The sequence below is a fragment of the Sinocyclocheilus rhinocerous genome, unplaced genomic scaffold (assembly GCF_001515625.1).
Source record: "Sinocyclocheilus rhinocerous isolate Xijiao unplaced genomic scaffold, SAMN03320098_v1.1 scaffold1169, whole genome shotgun sequence".
Classification (NCBI taxonomy): domain Eukaryota; kingdom Metazoa; phylum Chordata; class Actinopteri; order Cypriniformes; family Cyprinidae; genus Sinocyclocheilus; species Sinocyclocheilus rhinocerous.
The window spans coordinates 491,538-512,261 of NW_015650322.1; the positions used below are offsets into that span (position 1 = coordinate 491,538).

Consider the following 20,724-nt stretch of genomic DNA (forward strand, 5'->3'; position numbering starts at 1 on the left):
CTATTTCTGCTGTGCTATACGCGCTGAATTAAAGTGACAGCGCATTATTCGCCGTAAAAAATTAACATGGATTGACACGGAAATTTAGTAATCACACCATAAATGCATATAATTAAAGTCTACTGTTTCACAGTCAACAGTCAACACATTTTTTTTCCCATATCGCACAGCCCTACACGCTCTCACATGTTTATTATTTTATAATTTTGGGAGGAATAAAATTTACATATGTGGTTTCAACAACCAGATGCATTTACACTTGTCGAGTTTCGTCTGGAATGCGGCCCAGACCACCTCCTGAAGTGGTTTGAGCGATCGGATTTATATCCGTTTCGAATGCGTTTCGGAGGGCATTAACACCTGGTCTTTTCACGATCGGATAGCTATCAGATCAGAAAAAAACGCATGAAGTGACCAGGTGTAAACAGGCCCATGTTACACAACATGCGTTCTCTTTCTCAACTATTTAACGTTCCAAAACTGACTGTGTTTAACTGGATACTTGCCAAGACGGGCATTTTGACATAATTTTGTATGTATTTGAACGTTTTAGCAGTTAGCCACTCATTTTTGTATTTGTGGGTCACAAGCTGTTTGAGACTGAGTGCGGCTTGTGTGCGCTCCACTATGGTGTAAGCACAAAACCTGCGGGAATGACTAAAATAATGCGCAATACAAGCACTATTTAACCAGAGCGAATGAGACGTGTGTGAGAGAGAAGGGGTCGTCGGAGAGAAGAGAGCGAGAATGCGCAGCTGACGTTATTGCCTGTGCCGCTGGTAACAAAACGGATCGGCTCGGAATCGGAAAGAAGTGAGACTGATCGGCCGATCACCGATCCGGGCCGATCATGAGGAAAATCAGCCAATTCCGATCCCTGGCCGATCGATTGGTGCATCTCTTCGGGTTGGTAAGGCTGCATTTATTTGATCAAAAACTAGGGATGCACCGAAATGAAAATTCTGGGCTGAAACCGAAAATTCTGGATGCACTTGGCTGAAAACGGAAACTGAAACTGAAAATGCTTTTTAATAATTCTGTATTATTTTATTAAATAATATGAGGTCATTTTGCAAGACCTTTCTATTTAACTCAATACATATAGGCACATATGGGATTCTCTCACAAACAATCCCAACATGAGGCGAATAAACTAAAGCAACCCCACTCTATTCCTCCGGTCTTCCCTTGACAGCTTGTGAATTAATCAGGCAGTAAACAAAGCTGGGGGAGCGAAAGAGAACGACTAGAAAAAATGGATAAAAGAGACATCAAGACTTACCCTGAGCCAGCATGCTGAACTCCAAGAAGAGGGCGATGTGGTAGAGCTCCATGGCCTCTTCGGCCCGACTCATGCACCCTCTCCCAGCCACCAGTGCCTGAACTTCACCCAGACTGCCTTCAGAAGGGCTCCCGCGCAGCACTAGCGAAAGGTCCACCGCATCGGTGTACATGCAGTGCAAGACCACACGGGCGTATTTCTTGGGAATGATGGATTCGTCGAGGATAATAAGGGTAGGGGTTTGCAGAGTTCGCTCAGTGATCTCCTCCCCCGAGCGGATGCGTCGTTGCAGCAGGTTGCGGAAGAAGGGCGAGCGCGCCGAAAGAACGGCCTTGTGGGCCCTTAGCTCCTCATCAGGCGAGCTGTGGTTCACCCCTGCGTTTCCACCTCCCACGCCACTAGGAACAGGTCCACCTGCTCCAAAAGCATCAACCAGCTCAGAGTCCGAGGAGAAGCTAAGCAGAGAGTCAAAATACGGCATGTGCTCACAGATTTTTCGCATGTCGGCTTCTAAGGAGTTGGGCGTACCGAACTCCTCACTCAGTCTGACCAGCACATCCACATTCTGCAACCTCACGTCCTCCGAGCCCAGCTCACCTGTATAGAGGTAATGCAGCAATGAGGAGAACATGGGCGCATCCATGCCTGCCGTCCCAACATCCAACAACACCTCTGCCCCGTAACCTGGCGACGACGAAAGCAGGGTTTTGAAGAATGGGCAGCGGGCAGCCAGAATGGCTCGGTGTGCTGGGAAGCAGGAATCCTGGAAGATCAGGTCCACATCAGTGCAGTACTTGTGCTGATAAAGGGTGGCTAAATCACGCTGCAGGGTGCGAGCCCCGGGGCGGGCTAGGCCCGCCTGCAGACTGAGCTCTTTGAGGGCTGCCGTGCCCTCATACTCCTCCACCAGGGCATTGACGTCGCGCACGTCCCACCCCGAGAGAAGCTCGCGCATCTGCCGCGCATGATCGGCAGACCGACTAGACTTGCGTCGCTTAATGAATCTCCTTTTGAGCGTGGCCAAACCGGAGCTCTTTTTCTTTTTGTCCTGAGGTTTTTCAGGGCCATGTTCTAGGCTGTAGAGCTTGGATTCGCCGCCATAACCCTGTGGTGCATAGGAGGCGCCTGGTGACAGAAAAGAAACACGCTGTGTAAGAGTCTGGGAGCCTTCAAATTGTCAGCAGGAAAATATGCATTGTGATGTCTGCTGACATTATAATTAATGTTTATTCCAAATAAGTGCAACACCACAGGGCTTTGCTTTTTGCAAGTGCTTCAGAACAAATCTGAAATACACTTTACTTTTAATGACATTGGACTGATGGTGTAAATTGAATGCAATGAGAGTACAAAAATTACAATTAAACTTGAGTTCACAGAATTGTCTCTATAACAGTCCAAAAAAAACATTTATTGTATGGAGAAATTTAAGTGATATGTGTGGACAAGACTTTACTTAATCTATAGAAATTTAAATATGAATTAGGGATGTTCATTTAGTTTATTTTTCCTAACCGACAACCGACACTCGTTAACCGATTGTTAACGTTAACCGACAAGACTATTTTAAATTAGAATTGAATTAAATTAGAAAGGATAAGTGTCTGTGACCCGTTAAAAAATACTAACATTTGTTTCCCGGGGATTCATTTTACATGCGCAAAAAGCAGCAAACAACAGAACATGAGGATTCACATCACGCACCTGCAGCGTTTCTGCGAGCGGAGAAAAACATAATAAAGCTAGGCTATATATACTGTATATATACTCATATATATATATATAATGAATAAATAGGCCTATACGAGAAACATATTTTTACTTAAATAATAAATTAAGAAAATGAAAGAAAAACTGTGCAACAAGTAGCCTAGTATGCAGAGTTTCGGTTCATTTTTGTGCTACGCAAAAGGAAACAGACGGCAGAAAGCGGCATCCTGTTTTTCTTTAGGCTTATTTTACTAAAGCACAAAGATTTGTTTTTATTGTGAATGTACACAAATAAAGGCAAACATTTTACAATTTCGATTATCTTTAGGACTAAAAGGAGTAGTTTCTTCTACTGTTAGAAGGAAAAAAAATTCAAGTGATTGCGCCGGCGCCGCATGCGCGCACTCAGTTAAGCTTTGCTACCTTGACAATGCAGCCTGTTCATTATCATAACAAAATAAAGTCAGTCAAACATATGGAAAAAAAACTATGTAGTAAAAAGACCCGTTAAAAAATACTAACATTTGTTTCCCGGGGATTCATTTTACATGTGCAAAAAGCAGCAAACAACAGAACATGAGGATTCACATGGTCTTCATATCACATCACACACCTGCAGCACTTCTGCGAGCGGAGAAAAACATAATAAAGCATATATATATAATGAATAAATAGGCCTATACGAGAAACATATTTTTACTTAAATAATAAATTAAGAAAATGAAAGAAAAACTGTGCAACAAGTAGCCTAGTATGCAGAGTTTCGGTTCATTTTTGTGCTACGCAAAAGGAAACAGACGGCAGAAAGCGGCATCCTGTTTTTCTTTAGGCTTATTTTACTAAAGCACAAAGATTTGTTTTTATTGTGAATGTACACAAATAAAGGCAAACCTTTTACAAGTCAGATTATCTTTAGGACTAAAAGGAGTAGTTTCTTCCACTGCAAAATAAAGTCAGTCAAACATATGGAAAAAAAACTATGTAGTAAAAAAAGTAAAATCTGTGCCGTTAAGTGTTATCACAGTACCGCTGTGATGTTATGCAAAACATTTGTTTTACGTGGATATTGGAACGCCAGTGAAGTACATAATAAATAATAATTTGCCATTCAAATACATCGCAAATATGGAAATAGGCATGGGCCGGTATGAGATTCTGACGGTATGATAACCTTAGATAAAAATATCACGATTTCACGGTATCACGATTACAGCTCTAAAATATGTTATTTTTAAATTATTATAATGTTTGTAAACATTTCGCGCCCGACATTAGGCATTTCTGAATGAAATAAAAAATGTGACTTATACGCGACTTGTGTTTTTTCCCCCCCTAAAAAACACATTTTTATACGCGTAGCGTATTTTAACCATGCAGCAAACCTTTTTAAATATTTTGATAAATTACTGAAAAAATTAATAATTAAATGACTTTTTAAACCATTTAACTGATTGTATTAATCGGTCAAAATTCTTACGGTCGGTTAACTGGTTAAAATGAACATCCCTAATATGAATTCAAAATATTTAATTCCCTTTTTTAAATATTCATATATTCTGATCATCCCTTGAAGGAGTACTGCAAATAAACATTTAACTTTCAAACAGTAAAGTATGCATCCCCAAACCATTTATTGTGCACTAAAACTGAACTAAACTTGAGTAGCTTAAATTGCATCTCTTCACATCAATTAGGCATAAAATAAGATGAGACTATGAGAAATAAAGAAATTCATCCTCTAGAGAAATTTAAGTGGTATTTTGGAATGAGATGTTTTTAAAAGAGTAGAGTGACAATGCTTAAAATAATTGGAAATTAAAACAAATTCAAAAAGCTGGATTTTTTAAACGGTGCATGCAAAACATCATTTCTTGACGTAGCATTGCATAAACAATTCCAATTTCAAAAAGGAAAGTATGTATCCCCAAACCACTTAATGTGCACTTTTAACTTTTCCCCCCTCTAAATCTCTAAATTTTCACCTGCCAAAAAAGGAAACTATGAAGTCATCTAATGTCCTCCCCAGCATGGCTAATATCTCCCTGACGACACTTTATGTCTCAATCCAATGTTCCATTTCTCATTGTAGGCCCACTGTCATGCATGGCTTAGCATTTTGAAAGCACCATTACTTTACTGATCTCAAAGACAGCAAAGTCATGAAAATATTCACATCAGAATATGCCGTTAAAGCCTCTGTGGGATACTGAAGGAAAAAAAACTACGAAGCAACTGCTGACAGTTGTGATACAATTTCCAAGCCTTTAAATAAATGAATACAGACAAGATGTTACAGTGAAAGAATATGAAGACTGTCCCAGCTGGTGAAGTCAATAATTTAATGAGATTCTATTTCTCTGTGCTGTTGAACTGCCTCTGAACATGAATACTGTTCTTTGTTTTTGGTTTGTTTTGTTTTTTTTAAAAGTAGAACTATTTTATATTCTAGTCAAAGGGGAACTTCAGTCTTTGAGAGAGATTTCCTTTTCTTGTATTAGGAAAAAACATCATCATCATATTGCAATGTAGTCCAGAGAATTTGGGTCTGATATATGCCATCTGAAAGCGGAAAAATATGTAATAGCCATAACCGTCAGCACTTTTTCTATTGTTATCGATCACAATAGTTGCTAAACTAGGAACAACAAATGTCTCTTTAATAGTATTGAAATGGGAGTTTACCTATGAAGGTCTGCTGGGTCTGTGGGTTACCCCCGAATCGAGGGGAGCACGAGTGAGGGTAGCTGGAGGCATTCACACCCATCCTCTCCCCCCTTCTTTCTCCTCTTAGTCACCCTGCTGGATCATTCCGTCCGAGCGCTGACGCACTGAGTAGCTCACGGCTCTGCTCAATCAGACCTATATGAATGTGGCGACACTGCAGCAATGTCCGTCATTCCTGGGAAAGAGAGAGAGGTGGGGGTAGAGAATACATTAAACGTCAACAAGATGGAACGTCATGGAATCTGGACAAACAAAAGATTAATATAATAATATACTATTACACTATAATATCTCAATATTATAATATTTACGAATATTATATATTAGAATTATTTTATTATTATAATATTTATAATAAAATTAATACTACAATTATTGTAATCAATTCTAATTATTACCTAAAAATAATCAACAATTATATATAATTATAATTATTAATAAATAAAAAAAATCTTGATTTATTTTTATTTTTTAAAGAAAAGCAATCAACTGTGTAAAATGGCATTGAATTGTTCTTGTTCTAATCTGAAAGGAAGGCAAACAAAACAAACAATACGAGCAAACCAAACAGACTACATAAGCAGAGCTTTGATGTTTACTTCTGCTCTTGAAGACCATTACAATACTGCTGGAGGATTCTGATTTATTCAAACCCTCCCACTGATGTCATGCTAATGCAATCTGACACAGAGGCACAACTGGCTACAGTACTTCACATCTCTTTTTAGTTCTCTGTAATCTCCAAATTTTGGCCTGTGACCTTGCTTTGGCCTTCAGTACTCAAGGCTACAACTTCACTCCATCGGCACAACGCATAATTTCTAGAAATCCAGACATCTTCCTTTGAACTGACCTGGCAACAAATTGAATACTGTTAGTTCTTTGCCAAATATGAATTTTCTTGGGGAGGCGGAAGACTGGGTTTTGCTGCATCCAGTTGAAGAGCTATTGCTCCATCCAGATATTTATGTTTCATATTACATTCCAACCTTGCGCTGCTGGGAACTCCTCATACGGGGAGCCCATAACAGTTTGGGGAGACATAAATGCTTTACATCCCCCACTTGTGACACTGAGAGTGGGCTGAAAAGAGAATAATTTTTCCAGGCTGAGCCAAAGCCTAAGAACACCAGACAAAGCCATCTTTAGCTTTACATACACTGCTAAACCTCGATTAGACGCCCACTGCATGTGCGCTAAATCACAGATCCCTCATCTGCTGGCTCAATACTGGACGGAGTTGTTTGTGAAATCCCCAGAGGTCAGAGCGATCAAGACTGCTTTCCTCTGACAGGGTGTGAATGAAGCCGTCTACAGTGGAAATGTGTTCCAATGTGCATTCAGCTGATGGAAATCCCATTTCTATGAATGTTCAGTTGCACAGAGGTTACAGAAATTGTATTTCCTGTTTTGCTAAAATACAGCCACTTACTTCATTAAGTGACCACTATCATTTTTTTTTTTACTTCAATATATTCTGACAGCTGCTTCAAAAACAGCTTAAATAAGTTAAGTTAATTAAAAAAAAATTCTTAAATCAAATAGTTTTGGATATTAAAATATATTGTCAAATTTGTAAGAGTAATAAACATAAGCTTATTTCCAAAACCTAGTCACCTGCCACTCTGCCTAAGTAGGCACCATCTTAAAGGGTTAGCTCACCCAAAAATGAAAATTAGTCCATAAATTACTCACCCTCAAGTCATCCTAGGTGTATATGACTTTCTTCTTTCAGACGAATCCAGTCGGAGTTATATTAAAAATTGTCTTTGATCTTTCAAGCTGTTTAATGGTACTCAGCGGGTGTTGCATGCATCAGTCCAAAACAAGTTAAATAAAAAGCGCCCATCCATAAAAAAAAAGTGTCTCACACGGCTCCGGGGGGTGAACAAAGGCCTCCTGTAGCAAATTGATGCATTTTTGTACGAAAAATATCCATATTCAAAACGTAATAATCACTTTAATGTAGGGCTGCACGATTATGACAAAAAATCATAATTGTCGCTTATTGTAATTGTGATTGTGATTATTAATTACGATGATCACTATTTACATTGAATGATGTTGATACCATTGTTTGATGCAACTGCATGCCATATTTTTTTATGAAAATAAACAAGCTGAAAACACTAACTGAAAAACCTTTTGTGCTTTTCTATAGTATTATGCCTCAAATGTCAAATATACATCGGATTGGTTTCTTCTTTAAATTATAAAAAAGTAAAAATATGAATGGTATTATAATGTTATACTAAATCTAAAACAATGGAAAAACCCTTAAGATAACATGTACAAAGCAAAAAACATATCTTAAGTGTGCAGAATAACATAAGTGAATGATTAATTGCCGCTTTGAACGATTACGTAATTGTGGCATCCATAATTGTAATGGTGATTAGAAATTCGATTAATTGTGCAGCCCTACTTTAATCTAGCTTGCGCTCACTGTTGTACACGGAAGCAGTTCCGGGCTGGTGATGTATGAGGTCAGCTTTGCGCATGCGCCGCTCAGAAGTGAAGCACGCGGAAACGCAGCGTAGAGATCAAAACAAAACAACGGTCACTAATTAGAAGTACAAAACGAGGATTTGTAAAGAAGAATGTCGGAGGATTTTGATATAAGCCAAGAGGAGACTGGTTTTCCTTTGCTAAAGTAAGGAAACTTTGCTTCCTTTGATCCCGTTACCAAACGTTGGTTTTCACGAGACTCACTGGCGCATGCGCAGCGCTGACCTCAGAGGTCATCCACCCGGAACTGCTTCCCTTTACAACAGGGCAGGCAAGCTACATTAAAGTGATTATTACGTTTTGAATATGGATATTTTTCTTACAAAAACGCATCGATTCGCTACAGAAGGCCTTTGTTCACCCCCCGGAGCCGTGTGAGACACTTTTTTTTAATTTTTATAAATGGGCACTTTTTATTTAACTTGTTTTGGATTGAAGCATGCAACACCCGCTGACTGCCATGAAACAGCTTGAAAGATCAAAGACTATTTTTAATATAACTCCGACTGGATTCGTCTGAAAGAAGAAAGTCATATACACCTAGGATGACTTGAGGGTAAGTAATTTATGGGCTAATTTTCATTTTTGGGTGAACTAACCCTTTAACAGTCATTAGAGCAATTAGAGCAAACAAACTTATACATATTTGGTCACCATTTCTATGATTCGCAGTGACATCAGAGGGACAAGCATATGTAATCGCAGACTTATGTTTGGCATTTAGTCTCTTTCACGCTGTGTTTGGAATGTTCGCAACATCAAAGCAGCAGTTTTAATGCAAACAGCAGATTCTTTAGTTGGATCTTCAACATCAAAGCGCTGTGGCATTAATATAAAAAAAAAAAGTTAACTTGGCAAAAAAGGGTTATCATTTAACTTCTGACCTTTGTCCTTGAAATTATTCCAATTTTGCAGATATGATATGTAGGGTATGAAATTAAAACCTGCCACCATCCAATGTGGTATGTTTTGCAAAGTGGCAGGTAATTTTGCTTATCTGCCAGCCACTGTGGCAGGAGACCTGAACATCTCGGATTGACACCGACAAGAAATGCCATTACAGCGGTTTCAGCTTAATGTCCACTGTGTGGATTATTTATAACATGAGAAAGGAGAGCTCTGCAGGTTCACTTTATTTTGATATTGCCTAATTTCAAATATTTGTGTCTTTTTTCACAATATTATACAAAGTGAATGGCATGCAATGATAGAAAATTATTAATATTACAACAATCATTGTTTTAATAATTGCCCCAGTGCTACTGTGTTAGGTTTTTCTAGTTTAATAATAAAAATAATACTAATGACAACAACAATGACGCTATAATTATTATTATTATTGCTTTAGTTGCTATTAATAATAAAAAATAATAGTAAAAAGTAATTATTTAATAATATAATAATAAAAAAATAATAATAATTGTAATAGCAACTATTATTATTATTGCTATAGTTGCTATTATTAATAAATAAACTATAAAAAAGTAATAGCAACTATAATTATTACTATTAAATAATAATAATAATAATAATAATAATAATAATAGCTATTTTTTTAAACTAGAACTGGAAAACCTAACAGTAACATTAGGGTCCAAAAAACAAAAGTGTGGGGAAAAAAGTTAATTAAGAGCCTAACTAAAGTACACCAACGAAGTTAAATGTGAATGCTATTAAGGACATTTTATATACTTTACATATATTTTACCCTCTATATGTTGGGTGGTCTCTGACATCCCCAGTGACCTTAATGATAAAGACTTACAAGCTCTTGAAAAAAGTTTTTGATGTGTTCACCTGTCCAACAGCTTATTTTACTGGTACTGTAAGCAGAGAACCCTAAAACAGGACTCTAAATGTCACATCCTTAACTAAAAAAAAAAAAAAAGGAAATGGCAATCTCCAGTCAAAAGAAAATCTTTAGAGAATGAGGTGCAAAGCTAAGCAACAGTTTATCACATATTTCATCATTCCAGCAAAGCGTAAACAGATAGACTCAGCCACTGGAGAACACATCTAATTTACAATTACTGCGAAAATACTGCCACTGTGAACTTGAAGAGTGTTGCTGAATTTGTATTCACTCAGCAGTCAGCACAGCCGAACCCTCCATCAGGTGAAGTAGCTGTGCATTGTGCAGTGTTTAATAAAGTTGCTTTAAAGTACTAAAAACATTAGTCAAGGATAAGGCCTGCATTGAGGTACAGCAGGCTCATTATAAACACTCGGCAGTGAAAAATGATAATCACAGTGTCCGATGCAACAACTGTCTCTCAACGTGAGTGACAGGAATGGAGAGGGAATAAATGAACAGTTCTTTAATGCTGCAGAGCTCCAGAGCAGGCACGGACACAGACAGCAGTTATGTAAGCAAGCAGGAGAGTGGAGCAGCTTTGCCAGATTAGGCAAATCAATAGGGAGCCTCTGCACCGTTGCTGCAGGGGAAAGTATCAATAATGCACCTCAAGGTTTTCAAACCATCTAGGTATGCTTCCACCCAAAACAACATTTAAAGCTTCAGAAAGACAACGTTTTCTTTTATTTGGACTACAAATCTAAAGAAAAGAGACAGCAGAGTGAAACAGCGAGAAATGTGTGCCCTGTGCATCAGCAAACTTCAAACTGGGTCATATAAATCAGTTTGTATACTCGTTCATCAATTGCAAGAGGTGGTTTTCCTTGTAGCTGCCTCTGTCCCAGCTTCATTCCCATTCTTACATCGACTTTAGTGGAATAGGGAAATTGATCCTTGATCAATGTTTTTTTTCCTCTCTGGTTTAGAAGGATGAGAATCAGCTTGATAAAGAAAGGTCAGTGTTTAACAGAAGCACCTGTTTCAGACAGGCTGTCTGAATGGGCTCTTAATGTTTGAAACAGTCAAGCGTTGCCTTTGAAACACTGTGATTTTTCTTCATCTCGGCCTATGCCTAAATGCTATGCAGAGAGAGGTGATTCTGTTGTTCTTCAGCTTTAAAGGGGTCATTTGATGTTGCTAAAAAGAACATTATTTTGTGTATTTGGTGTAATAAAATATATTTATGTGGTTTAAGGTTAAAAAAACACATTATTTTCCACATACTGTACATTATTGTTTCTCCTCTATGCTCCGCCTTTCTGAAACGCGTCGATTTTTACAAAGCTCATCGGTCTGAAAAGCGAGGTGTGCTATTTTAATAATAGGCTACTTAAATCAAAACGCTGCAAAAGGTCAAAGTTTTAGTTCGACGCATATAGCAGAGAACTGCTTGATGTTAAAAAGTTAAGTGCAATAAGTTGCAGAAAACAACTCTTTCTGTACCTGAATACTACTGTTTATTTTATCTATGCTTGTAAATAGGGATATGCCGGTATCAAATTTTCATGTTGCGATTAATTGCTAATGCTTTTATCACGGTATGCGGTATTATCACGATATTTTGAACTTTCTCAGACTATAGTTTTTGCTGTGGTATATTTTGCTGTGGTATATGAAGAAGTACCGAATACCGGCACAAGTCTACTTGAGACTTTAGTCTTTGCAACTTTACAGATCTTCTTTATGCACCAAGAGCTCGTAACACTCCAAAGAGAAAGGAAAAATTGAAATTGCATCATATGACCCCTTTAATATATCAGATGACGGGTTTCTATGTGGATCCTCCCCTGAAAAAGCCTGCCATCACCACTCCGGCTGGGTGTGCCCCATATGGTGGGTGTTTGTGGACTCGGATTAAATCAGGCCCTGTGGCTAGAAACAAAGCAGCATTGCAATGCTTATAAAAAGACGTTCATACACCAAAACATTACACAAAACAACTTAGCACACCATAAAAAGGGCTTCAGACACTGCAACAGTGCCTTAAAGGAATACAGGTTCAATAAAAGTTTAGCTCAATCAACAGCTTTTGTGGCCCTCCTTTTACAAGCAAAAATCAGGGTTTCACTGAAGCTCTTATAATGCCGTTAAACGGGACCAATCCATTAAACTTAAAATACTCACTTTTTCCATAGTACCGACATAAGATTTAAACAATATCTCCGTTAACATGATTTTAGCAGGGAACAGCAGAATCACTTACTAAACTTTTGCATGTTCTAATTTGACAACATTGCTGCCATGATGACGAAATACCTTAAATATTAAAACAACCGTAAAAATGACAAGTTCAAAAGATACTCAATTTAACAGAAGAACTAATGTACACTACCATTAAAAAGTTTGGGGTTGGTAAAATTTTAATAATAGCAATATTGTGGAATAACTCTTTTAAATATAACTCTTCAATATATTTTAAAATGTAATTTATTCCTGTAATAGCAAATCTGAATTTTCAGCAGCCATTACAGTCTTCAGTGTCACATGATCCTTCAGAAATCATTCAAATATCCTGATTTGCTGCTCAAGAAACATTTCTTATTATCAATATTGAAAACAGTTGTGCTGCTTAATATTTTTGTGGAAGCCATGATCATTTTTTATATTCATCAGTATTTATTTCAAACAGAAATCTATGAAACATTATGTCTTTGTGACGTTTGATTAATTTAATGCAACCTAGCAGAATAAAATAAAATTAATTTTTCTTTTATAAAAAAAAATAAATAAATCTTACTTGATTAATAAAGACAAGAAATGAGTCAAAACAACTTTTTGCAGTGATTCACATTATGCAGACAACAAATGCTGTCAATTAAACAATTTTTATTGAACCCAGAATATTCCTTGAACCGAGCTGGCACAAGCTCTTACATCACTTTACTCATCCAAATCACATAGCTGCATATCCATGACCCAATAGCAACAAACAGACATTGTAGAAAGTGCCATTTTCCTTCTGTTGCATTTGGAGAGGACCAGTTATATCCCATTTGATTTCAACATAAACATGCACCCAAATTCCACTGCCACACGTGAAAGCCAATGACATCCAGTTTGCATGGTAGCATGAGAGTAAGGAGACTGAGAAAGAAAGTTAAATGTGTTTGGGGTACAACACTTCACCAGACCACTGAGCATAAGCAACGTCCATTGAAAATCACTTGTATAAAGGGCTCTCTGTTCCAGGGTGTCTAGTTCTCTCTGAGGTGGGGAGACAGAGATGGGGGGCGGGGAGGGGTCACGGGCACCCCGTGGCAGTTTCCTGTGAGCGGTGGCGGTCTGGCTCGTGTGAAACTAATGAGCGTGGACAGAGCCAAGCCACACCAGGCCAGCTGTAAGGTCGTCTGGTCCACCCTGTCCTGCTTTTCTATTGGAATTCCACAGAGATTTGAGCATCAGAGCTGGGCGAAGAAGAAAAACAGAGTGAAAACACCATGCAATCAAATTTTAATCCTTCACATCCAACAATATTCATTGAGTGAAACATAAGGAGACCAGTACCCTTGAAGGCCAGCATGCTGCCCCAGACTGCTTCTTTTGATGATTAGGCGGCGTGACATTTCATCAGAAGACACACTGCCTTGACAGACAAGGCTCGCCCTTTTCCGGAGGGAGCTTGAGGAATGCTTCTTACAACACTTGACCCACAACCCGCCCTCAAAATGTGAGATTCAGCAAATACAATTTCATAAAACATCTAATTAGGTCCTAAAAGGTCAGACCAGCACAAGACAATGAGATGGTACCTGAGAATGCATCTGGGCGCATACGCTACAGAGAGAGAAAGAGAAACCCTGTGTCGTGAGGTCACCCCTGCAACTCGTTCAAACAACACACAGGGCAAGCCGAAATGTTCTGAAGTGTGGAAACATTTTTTTTTTTACTACACAAATACTGAAGCACGCGTGACGCTCACTATATGACGGCATGAACACAAAAACTTAATCTCCAGAGCTGCTGTGAGAGTCACTTCACGAGAATTTTACCGTTTCATTTGAGAAAACTAGCATCATCATACTGTATACACACAGAAACTTCATGTCAACCTGTCAAAATAAAAGTACCATTTAGCATGTAACAAAAATATATTACTCTTGTATTACTTTTGTACAGTATAATGTACATCTTTAAATGTTCCATTTTCTATCAAATGTAAATAAAAAAATTAAATGATAAAAATAAATATTACAACCAGATTAATCCCTTAACTGTAGAAAAAAAATAATACAATTATTAGCCCATCAAAAAATGTTTTAAAGGAATATTCACACAATTTTTCTTCCATGTATTAATTTCAACAGTAAACCTCAGTTTGTTTGCCAAAAAATAAAAGGGTTTAATTTTCATTTGATTTAAAATAAATGTTTAACACCTTCATTAGATTTTCAGAAAAAATAAAACAAGAATTTCTGGGGGGGAAAAAAGAAAAAGAAAAAGTTTGTAGGGCCCTATTGTTCAAAATGTTGAAATTGAGACTTTTGGACTTATTTTTTCACTGAAATAAATGTTTTTGTAATTACACAGAGAGTAAAGTACAGAAAAAAGGTACCGTTGGGTACCGGCACCGAAATTCAGGTACCGATACCAGTACCGTACCGGTTCAAATGTGAACGGTACCCAACCTTAATGAGAACTGTCTTAGACATGAACTTCAATGTAATTAATATGGATTTATCTTGACTGATGATGATGTTCATTATGCTTGGGTCACAGCGGTCAGGGAGAGAATTGACAAACACATAAGCCATAGCTTTTCCCTGTAATCATTCTTTGCATTCATTCATTGTCCTAAATAATGCAGTGCTGTTCGCAGGCAAAGCATCGGTGGTTTATTGGTCAGTCTTGATAGATGATGACAAAGAGAAAGAATAAATACATCTAAAGATAAATTAAAAGAAATATTTCATTTTCCGGACAATTTAAATTATTTTACCCCCAACTTCTCATTATTGTAACTGTAAAGTCCATTAATATATAAATTAGGTATTTGTGATACTGCTTCTTAATTCTTTATTTTTTTTAAACTGCAAAAGTTAATTTAAAAGTTTTAGTACAGTTAAAAAAAATAAAAAAAGAGAATCATCATAAAAATAATGAGAAAACAATACCATACACATTGTAGTATGAGAATTGGGGGTAAATGTGTTTTACGGTCTAGAAAATAATGGAAAGAGTCAAAAAGCAGATTACATTTTCTTTATGCAAAGAAAGGCTTTTGTTTTTTTTTGTTGTTGTTTTTTTGGTGTTGGGGTGAAACTTGATCTGGGCATTACTTGGTAGGTTTCATGGGATTAGCTTTAGAAGATCATGCACAGTTTCAGGTTTAATGGGCATAAAATATTTAAAATCCTTGGTCTTAAAATAATTACAGCCTGCATGACAAAGAAAGACTTTTCTCAATAGTATCATCATAAGGACAATTCCAATGACATGAGAACTGTTCACTAGCTTACTCTAACAACCTCTTGGTATCACACACATGGCAGAAGGACAATTATGCATGTTTTGTGCATTCATTGGCAAATTGGCCTGCTTCCTGTTTGTGCTTATTTTTCCATTCATCTAAGCAGCTTTATCGGTGTCTCTCCTCTGTAAAAGGGAAATGCCACGCTGACTTCATTAATTTCTCCAAACTCATATGACAGTATGACACTCAAATTGTCTTTACTATAAATAAAACAGAAAAAAAGCACTTGGGCTTGAAATATCGTCATGCTCATTTTGGTGTCCTAAGCAAATTCAAAACAAATAAAAACTAGACAGCTTTTGATTGAATTTGAATTTTGAAAATTATATTAAGTTATAGGTGTTTTTTCCCCCCATCTTTTCACTCCTTATTTGTTACACAGCCATCAAGGAAGAGTGCTGGTCCTAGCTGAAGGGTGTTGGGATTATCTAATCATGGTGATTGAGGTAAACAGTAGTGCCACACTTTTGGACAGATGAGAACTGGAGGACCGAATGAGAGGCCAACTGATCAATACCGCAATCTACCATCTCACTGACTCGAGCATTATAGCTAATACTTATAAACCACCCCTTGCCATTTCAGCTGACAACATGAATGAGTCTGCTGCAATATCATCGTCAATATGAATTAGTCTAAATATCTGTTGTGCGTTACAGAGTGCAAAACCACAGTGGGTCACATAATTCAATTTCCATTGTATCTAAATATTTTCAATGATTTAAGCCACTCGAATATAATAAATTATAAAGAAAAAGCAGAAATCTGAAAAACTGTACAATTTGGTCCCCTTCCTTGGCAAGAGTCCATCACTGTTCAATTTTTAAAAGGGCTTTCATCAGCTCGCACTCCCAGTAGACTCAGCCTATGGCCCTTTCAGTGATGCATGAATGAATGTAGGAGGAGAATAAGGAAAGGAGGGGGAGAATGGTGTGGAATTCCCGGATCACACAAATGTTTGACTGAGCCACAAGATATGATGGTGGAAGCTAGCTTGTCTGTGGTTAGAACATTGTTGGTCCTACGCATCAGTCAGACCTTGTGTGTGACAGACGTGCTTCCTTTAACACAGGAATGATGCTTATGCAAAAATGTATTCTACCTAAATTTAAATGTTTGACTAACGAAACATGACACACTTGATTTCATTAACACCCTGAGACAGTAAGTCTGTTTACATGAGTAGTTATAATCAAGCTACTGCTGGGTTTTGCACAGTTAAGATACAGTCTTCATTCGTCTGTTCAAATACACATGACACAATGAATAAATCTAATATTTGAAGGATTAAAATTACTGGATGATGTCAAGCTACAGTTGCATTATCTAAATAGTTCAGCTTTGCAAAAACCAGGCTGGTAGGATTTCAGTCAGTCTAAAGCATATGCATGACATTTTAAATAGACAAAATTATTGCTTTAGTCCAAATTCAAACTTCTGAAGTGCATGTAAATGAACTTAATGTTAAACAAAACCGGGGCTGAATGAACCCTGTGTGGGATTCTTTTGCACTAGCTAAATCTAAACCAAATGTGAAACGCACAATATGAACTCTATCGAAATCCATTTTTCTCCTTCAACTAGGGCTGTGCAAAAAAATCGAATGCGATTTTCATGCGCATCTCGTCAGTAAAGCCGCTCCTGTGATTAGCAGTAAATCTCCAGCACGTGCTTTCAGATGGAGCGGCATTTACTACACAGAGCCGTAGTTCACTGACAAGCTACACAAAATCACGTTCAAAATCGCAGGCGATTCATTGCACAGCCCTACCTTCAACTTACATTCTTCACCAGAACACCAAGACAGAAAGAAATGTAAGCAATAGAGACAATTACCTTAATGAATGGTGTCCTTTCTACGTAATCACCTCTATGCTTTCTGCTGCTGTTTCCACAATCAGCTGGACTAAATTTAGTGATTTGGCCTCCATACATTTCTTTGGAAGCTCCATTCTGATAAAATGACTCCAGACCGTTGTGTATGGAAGACTAGGAGTGACACTTAAAAATAGATTGATTTAAAGGGGTAGTTCACCCAAAAATTATGTCGTTCCAAACCTGTAAGACCTTTTGTTTGTCTTCGGAACACAAATTAAGATATTTTTTTATGCAATCCGAGAGCTTTCTGACCCTGCATAGACAGCAACACAACTACCACATTCAAGCCCCAGAAAGATAGTAAGGACATCATTAAAATACTCCACATGACATCAGTGGTTGGGTATGAAGCTACGAGAATACTCTTTGTGCGCAAAGAAAACAAAAATAACGACTTTATTCAACAATTTCTTCTCTTCCATGTCAGTCTTCGACGTACGTTCATGAGAGTACCACACATGCATGTGGTGCTGCTGACGCAGGAGCTGGCGTTCTGACGTAGAACCCGGATGCACTGCGCCTTGTTTGCAAGCAGAGGAATGCACACGCATACGTCATGGTACTGTCGTGAATAGTTTTAAATACTTACAATATTTGCACTGCTATTTAATTAAAAAGAGTAATATGTGAAATAAATTTACAATTTAAAATAACTTCGTACTCTCACATTTAAAACTGATCATTTAATTCATGTTTTAAAATGTGGTTGAATAAAATAATGAATTAATAAACCTTTTTTAAATGAAATTTATTCTCATTTTATTTTTAAAAGTCACTCCTAGTCCTCCATTGTTTTGAACTGCTGACAGCTGAAGCTTGTAAAGTACCACTGATCAAAATGAATAAATAATTACTAGACTATCAGTCTTGGCAAAATACTTCTGTTGTACAAGAGACAAATGCATATATTCATTCAGACTAGGGCTGGGCGATATGTCAAAAATATCTTATCGATAATCGCATTTAAAAATATAGCGATATCCGATAATATCGTCTAGCTAAGCCCCACCTCCACAATGCCCTGCCCCCGCCGAGACAACATTGCCGACATGCACCATAAACACACACCATGTTCAGTTTGGTCTTAATTATTGCCACAAAGTTTTTTTTTTTCCTTTCTGGTAGCCTACTAGTTCGGAGGAAATTTCATTTTTGTATTGTAATTTTTATAATTTTTATTTTATTAATCAAAATACAACGCCCACAATATAATATTCAGTGTTGGGCTGCCGAAACTCCGAACGCGTGCATGTTGAGGGGCGAGCTGAGAATGTCTTCACCCGTTTGCGACAAAACTTTATAGTCAATATATTGTTGCAAATGAATTAAGAATTTATAGTGCTATATCTCAGCTTAATTAAACATAATTATATTGTATACACCGTTTAAAAAATCTGTAAAAAATATTGCACTGAAATGTGCGCTGAAGGAATTTGCGTATTTTAATTATACCTGTCATGTTTGTGGTTTTTCATCATTATACAGTCTGTTTAAATAAATATTCAAAAACACATGCAGTGCTACTTTTTGTCTTTTTTTCTGTTTAACTTATTAAACTGCAGATCAAAATAGAATAGTCCTATACCCTAAATAAGGATAAATTATATTGGAACGCATCTCCAAAATAATCGCATACACAGATGCACGTTGCCATTAGAGATGCACCGATTGCAATTTTCTTGGCCGATTCAGTTTTCTGATTTTTTGGAAGTGTGACCTGCCAATACCGATTTTTGCCGATTTCGATTTTCTTTCTAAGAACTATAATTGACAGCATATACAAACAAAGATCTATGCAAATTTCAATGCAAAAAGTATTTACATAATAAAAGAAATTATTAAACATTACAATTCCCCCAATCTGGACTAAATTACAGATTTTCTCTCACTTATACAACTCTCAAAATAAAGTGCTCTGTGACTGGAAAGAGGAAGAAATAGTTCACTTAAAATGAGTTGCTGTATGTAACAAAACAGATGTCAATTCCAACTATGTTAATAAATGGTGATTTTTTTCCCCTAACCTTATTAAATGTGTCATCTTTTACATCAAATTCTTACTTTGTTTCAATTAATTCAGTTAGAATAATAAGAAACTGTAGAGTTGTTACCATTCAAATGAAATTAGTATTAACACTGTTATCTTTCCACTGCTGAGGAAACAGAAGCTGCATCTGAAGTGGCATTAGATGCATTTACAGACAGTTTGATGAACCTGAGGTGCCATAAATGCATTTACACTGCAAAATTTCAAATGCATAAATAATTTTATAAGATTAATGTTTTACATAATTTTTTAAACATACAAATGTTGAAAAAATGCAATGATACTTTTAAATATGACTAAACCACCAGTAGGTGGCGGCAAATGTCTGTTTTAATGAGTGAGTCATTTATTCATTCATTCAACCGATTCATTCAAACGGCTGATTCATTCAGAAACGAGGCAAGTGACTGTCCTTATGAATGGGCCACGGAATCATTGACTCACTCGATTCGTTCAATTACGGATTCATTCAGTAACGAAACACCGCTGTGTGTTGCTCGGAGACACACAACAGTTCTGCTGTGGCTTTGATCGGAACTATTTTCATCAGCGAAATTGAGCAAAAACAGTCAATGTTTTATCTAAAATCTAAGTCACTTAATTTTAACTTCTTGTTTATTGAAATACTATTGTATAAAATCAGTGTCACATTGTAATCTTGTTGATATTGATATTCAGGGAAACATCATGGCTGTATAATGTTGCTTACCTTAATCATATTTTGTAAATATCTTTGTTTTTCTACCGCAGTATGCATCTATACATTTCTGTGAGTTACTTTGTGCAGTTGAATTTTTTTAAATCACAAAAAATGCGCATACAGAAATCGAGAAGCAGAATCGAAATGTAATTTTATAACAAGTAATTTGATTCCTGATAGGCTTGCCGCGATAGACGGTGCTGACGGTGAAACCGTTGTTAAGCCACAACACCGGTTACGTCACTTGCCCACCGCGGCCAAGCAATAATAAAAGGACACATTTAATTTATAATTTGTCTTAAATGTCATTTTGTTAAAAAAAATCGTGAATCGAATCGTGAATCGAACTGAATCGTGAGTTGAGTGAATCATTATATCCCTATATATAGGCTAAAGTGAGTTTGACGTTGTATTTTGTTGTTGCATTCAAGCAATTGACGCAGAATTGCCGCTAATTCTAAAGTAAAAGTAAAATACGCACGGTGCTTTTAAGCTATTTAAAAGCGAAGGAAAGTGAGGAAAAGAGGGAAAATTCAAACAAACTAAAAAC

General features: G+C 37.1%; 1 protein-coding gene across 3 annotated transcripts in view; it reads right to left on the bottom strand.

Moving 5' to 3' along the window:
* The window catches only part of LOC107711654 (BTB/POZ domain-containing protein 7-like), an 81,968-nt gene that overhangs the window by 42,751 nt on the left and 18,493 nt on the right, over nt 1-20,724 (bottom strand). For 2 of the 3 annotated variants that reach the window (XM_016516668.1, XM_016516665.1), the window contains exons 1-2: nt 5,675-5,946; nt 1,283-2,407 (exon numbers count right to left, since the gene is read on the bottom strand). In XM_016516668.1, the coding sequence (XP_016372154.1) occupies nt 1,283-2,407; nt 5,675-5,756 (1,207 nt within the window). In that variant the 5' untranslated portion in view covers nt 5,757-5,946. Of the gene's footprint in view, nt 1-1,282; nt 2,408-5,674; nt 5,947-20,724 lie in introns of those variants that run through there. The other variant, XM_016516666.1, reaches the window with a different exon arrangement.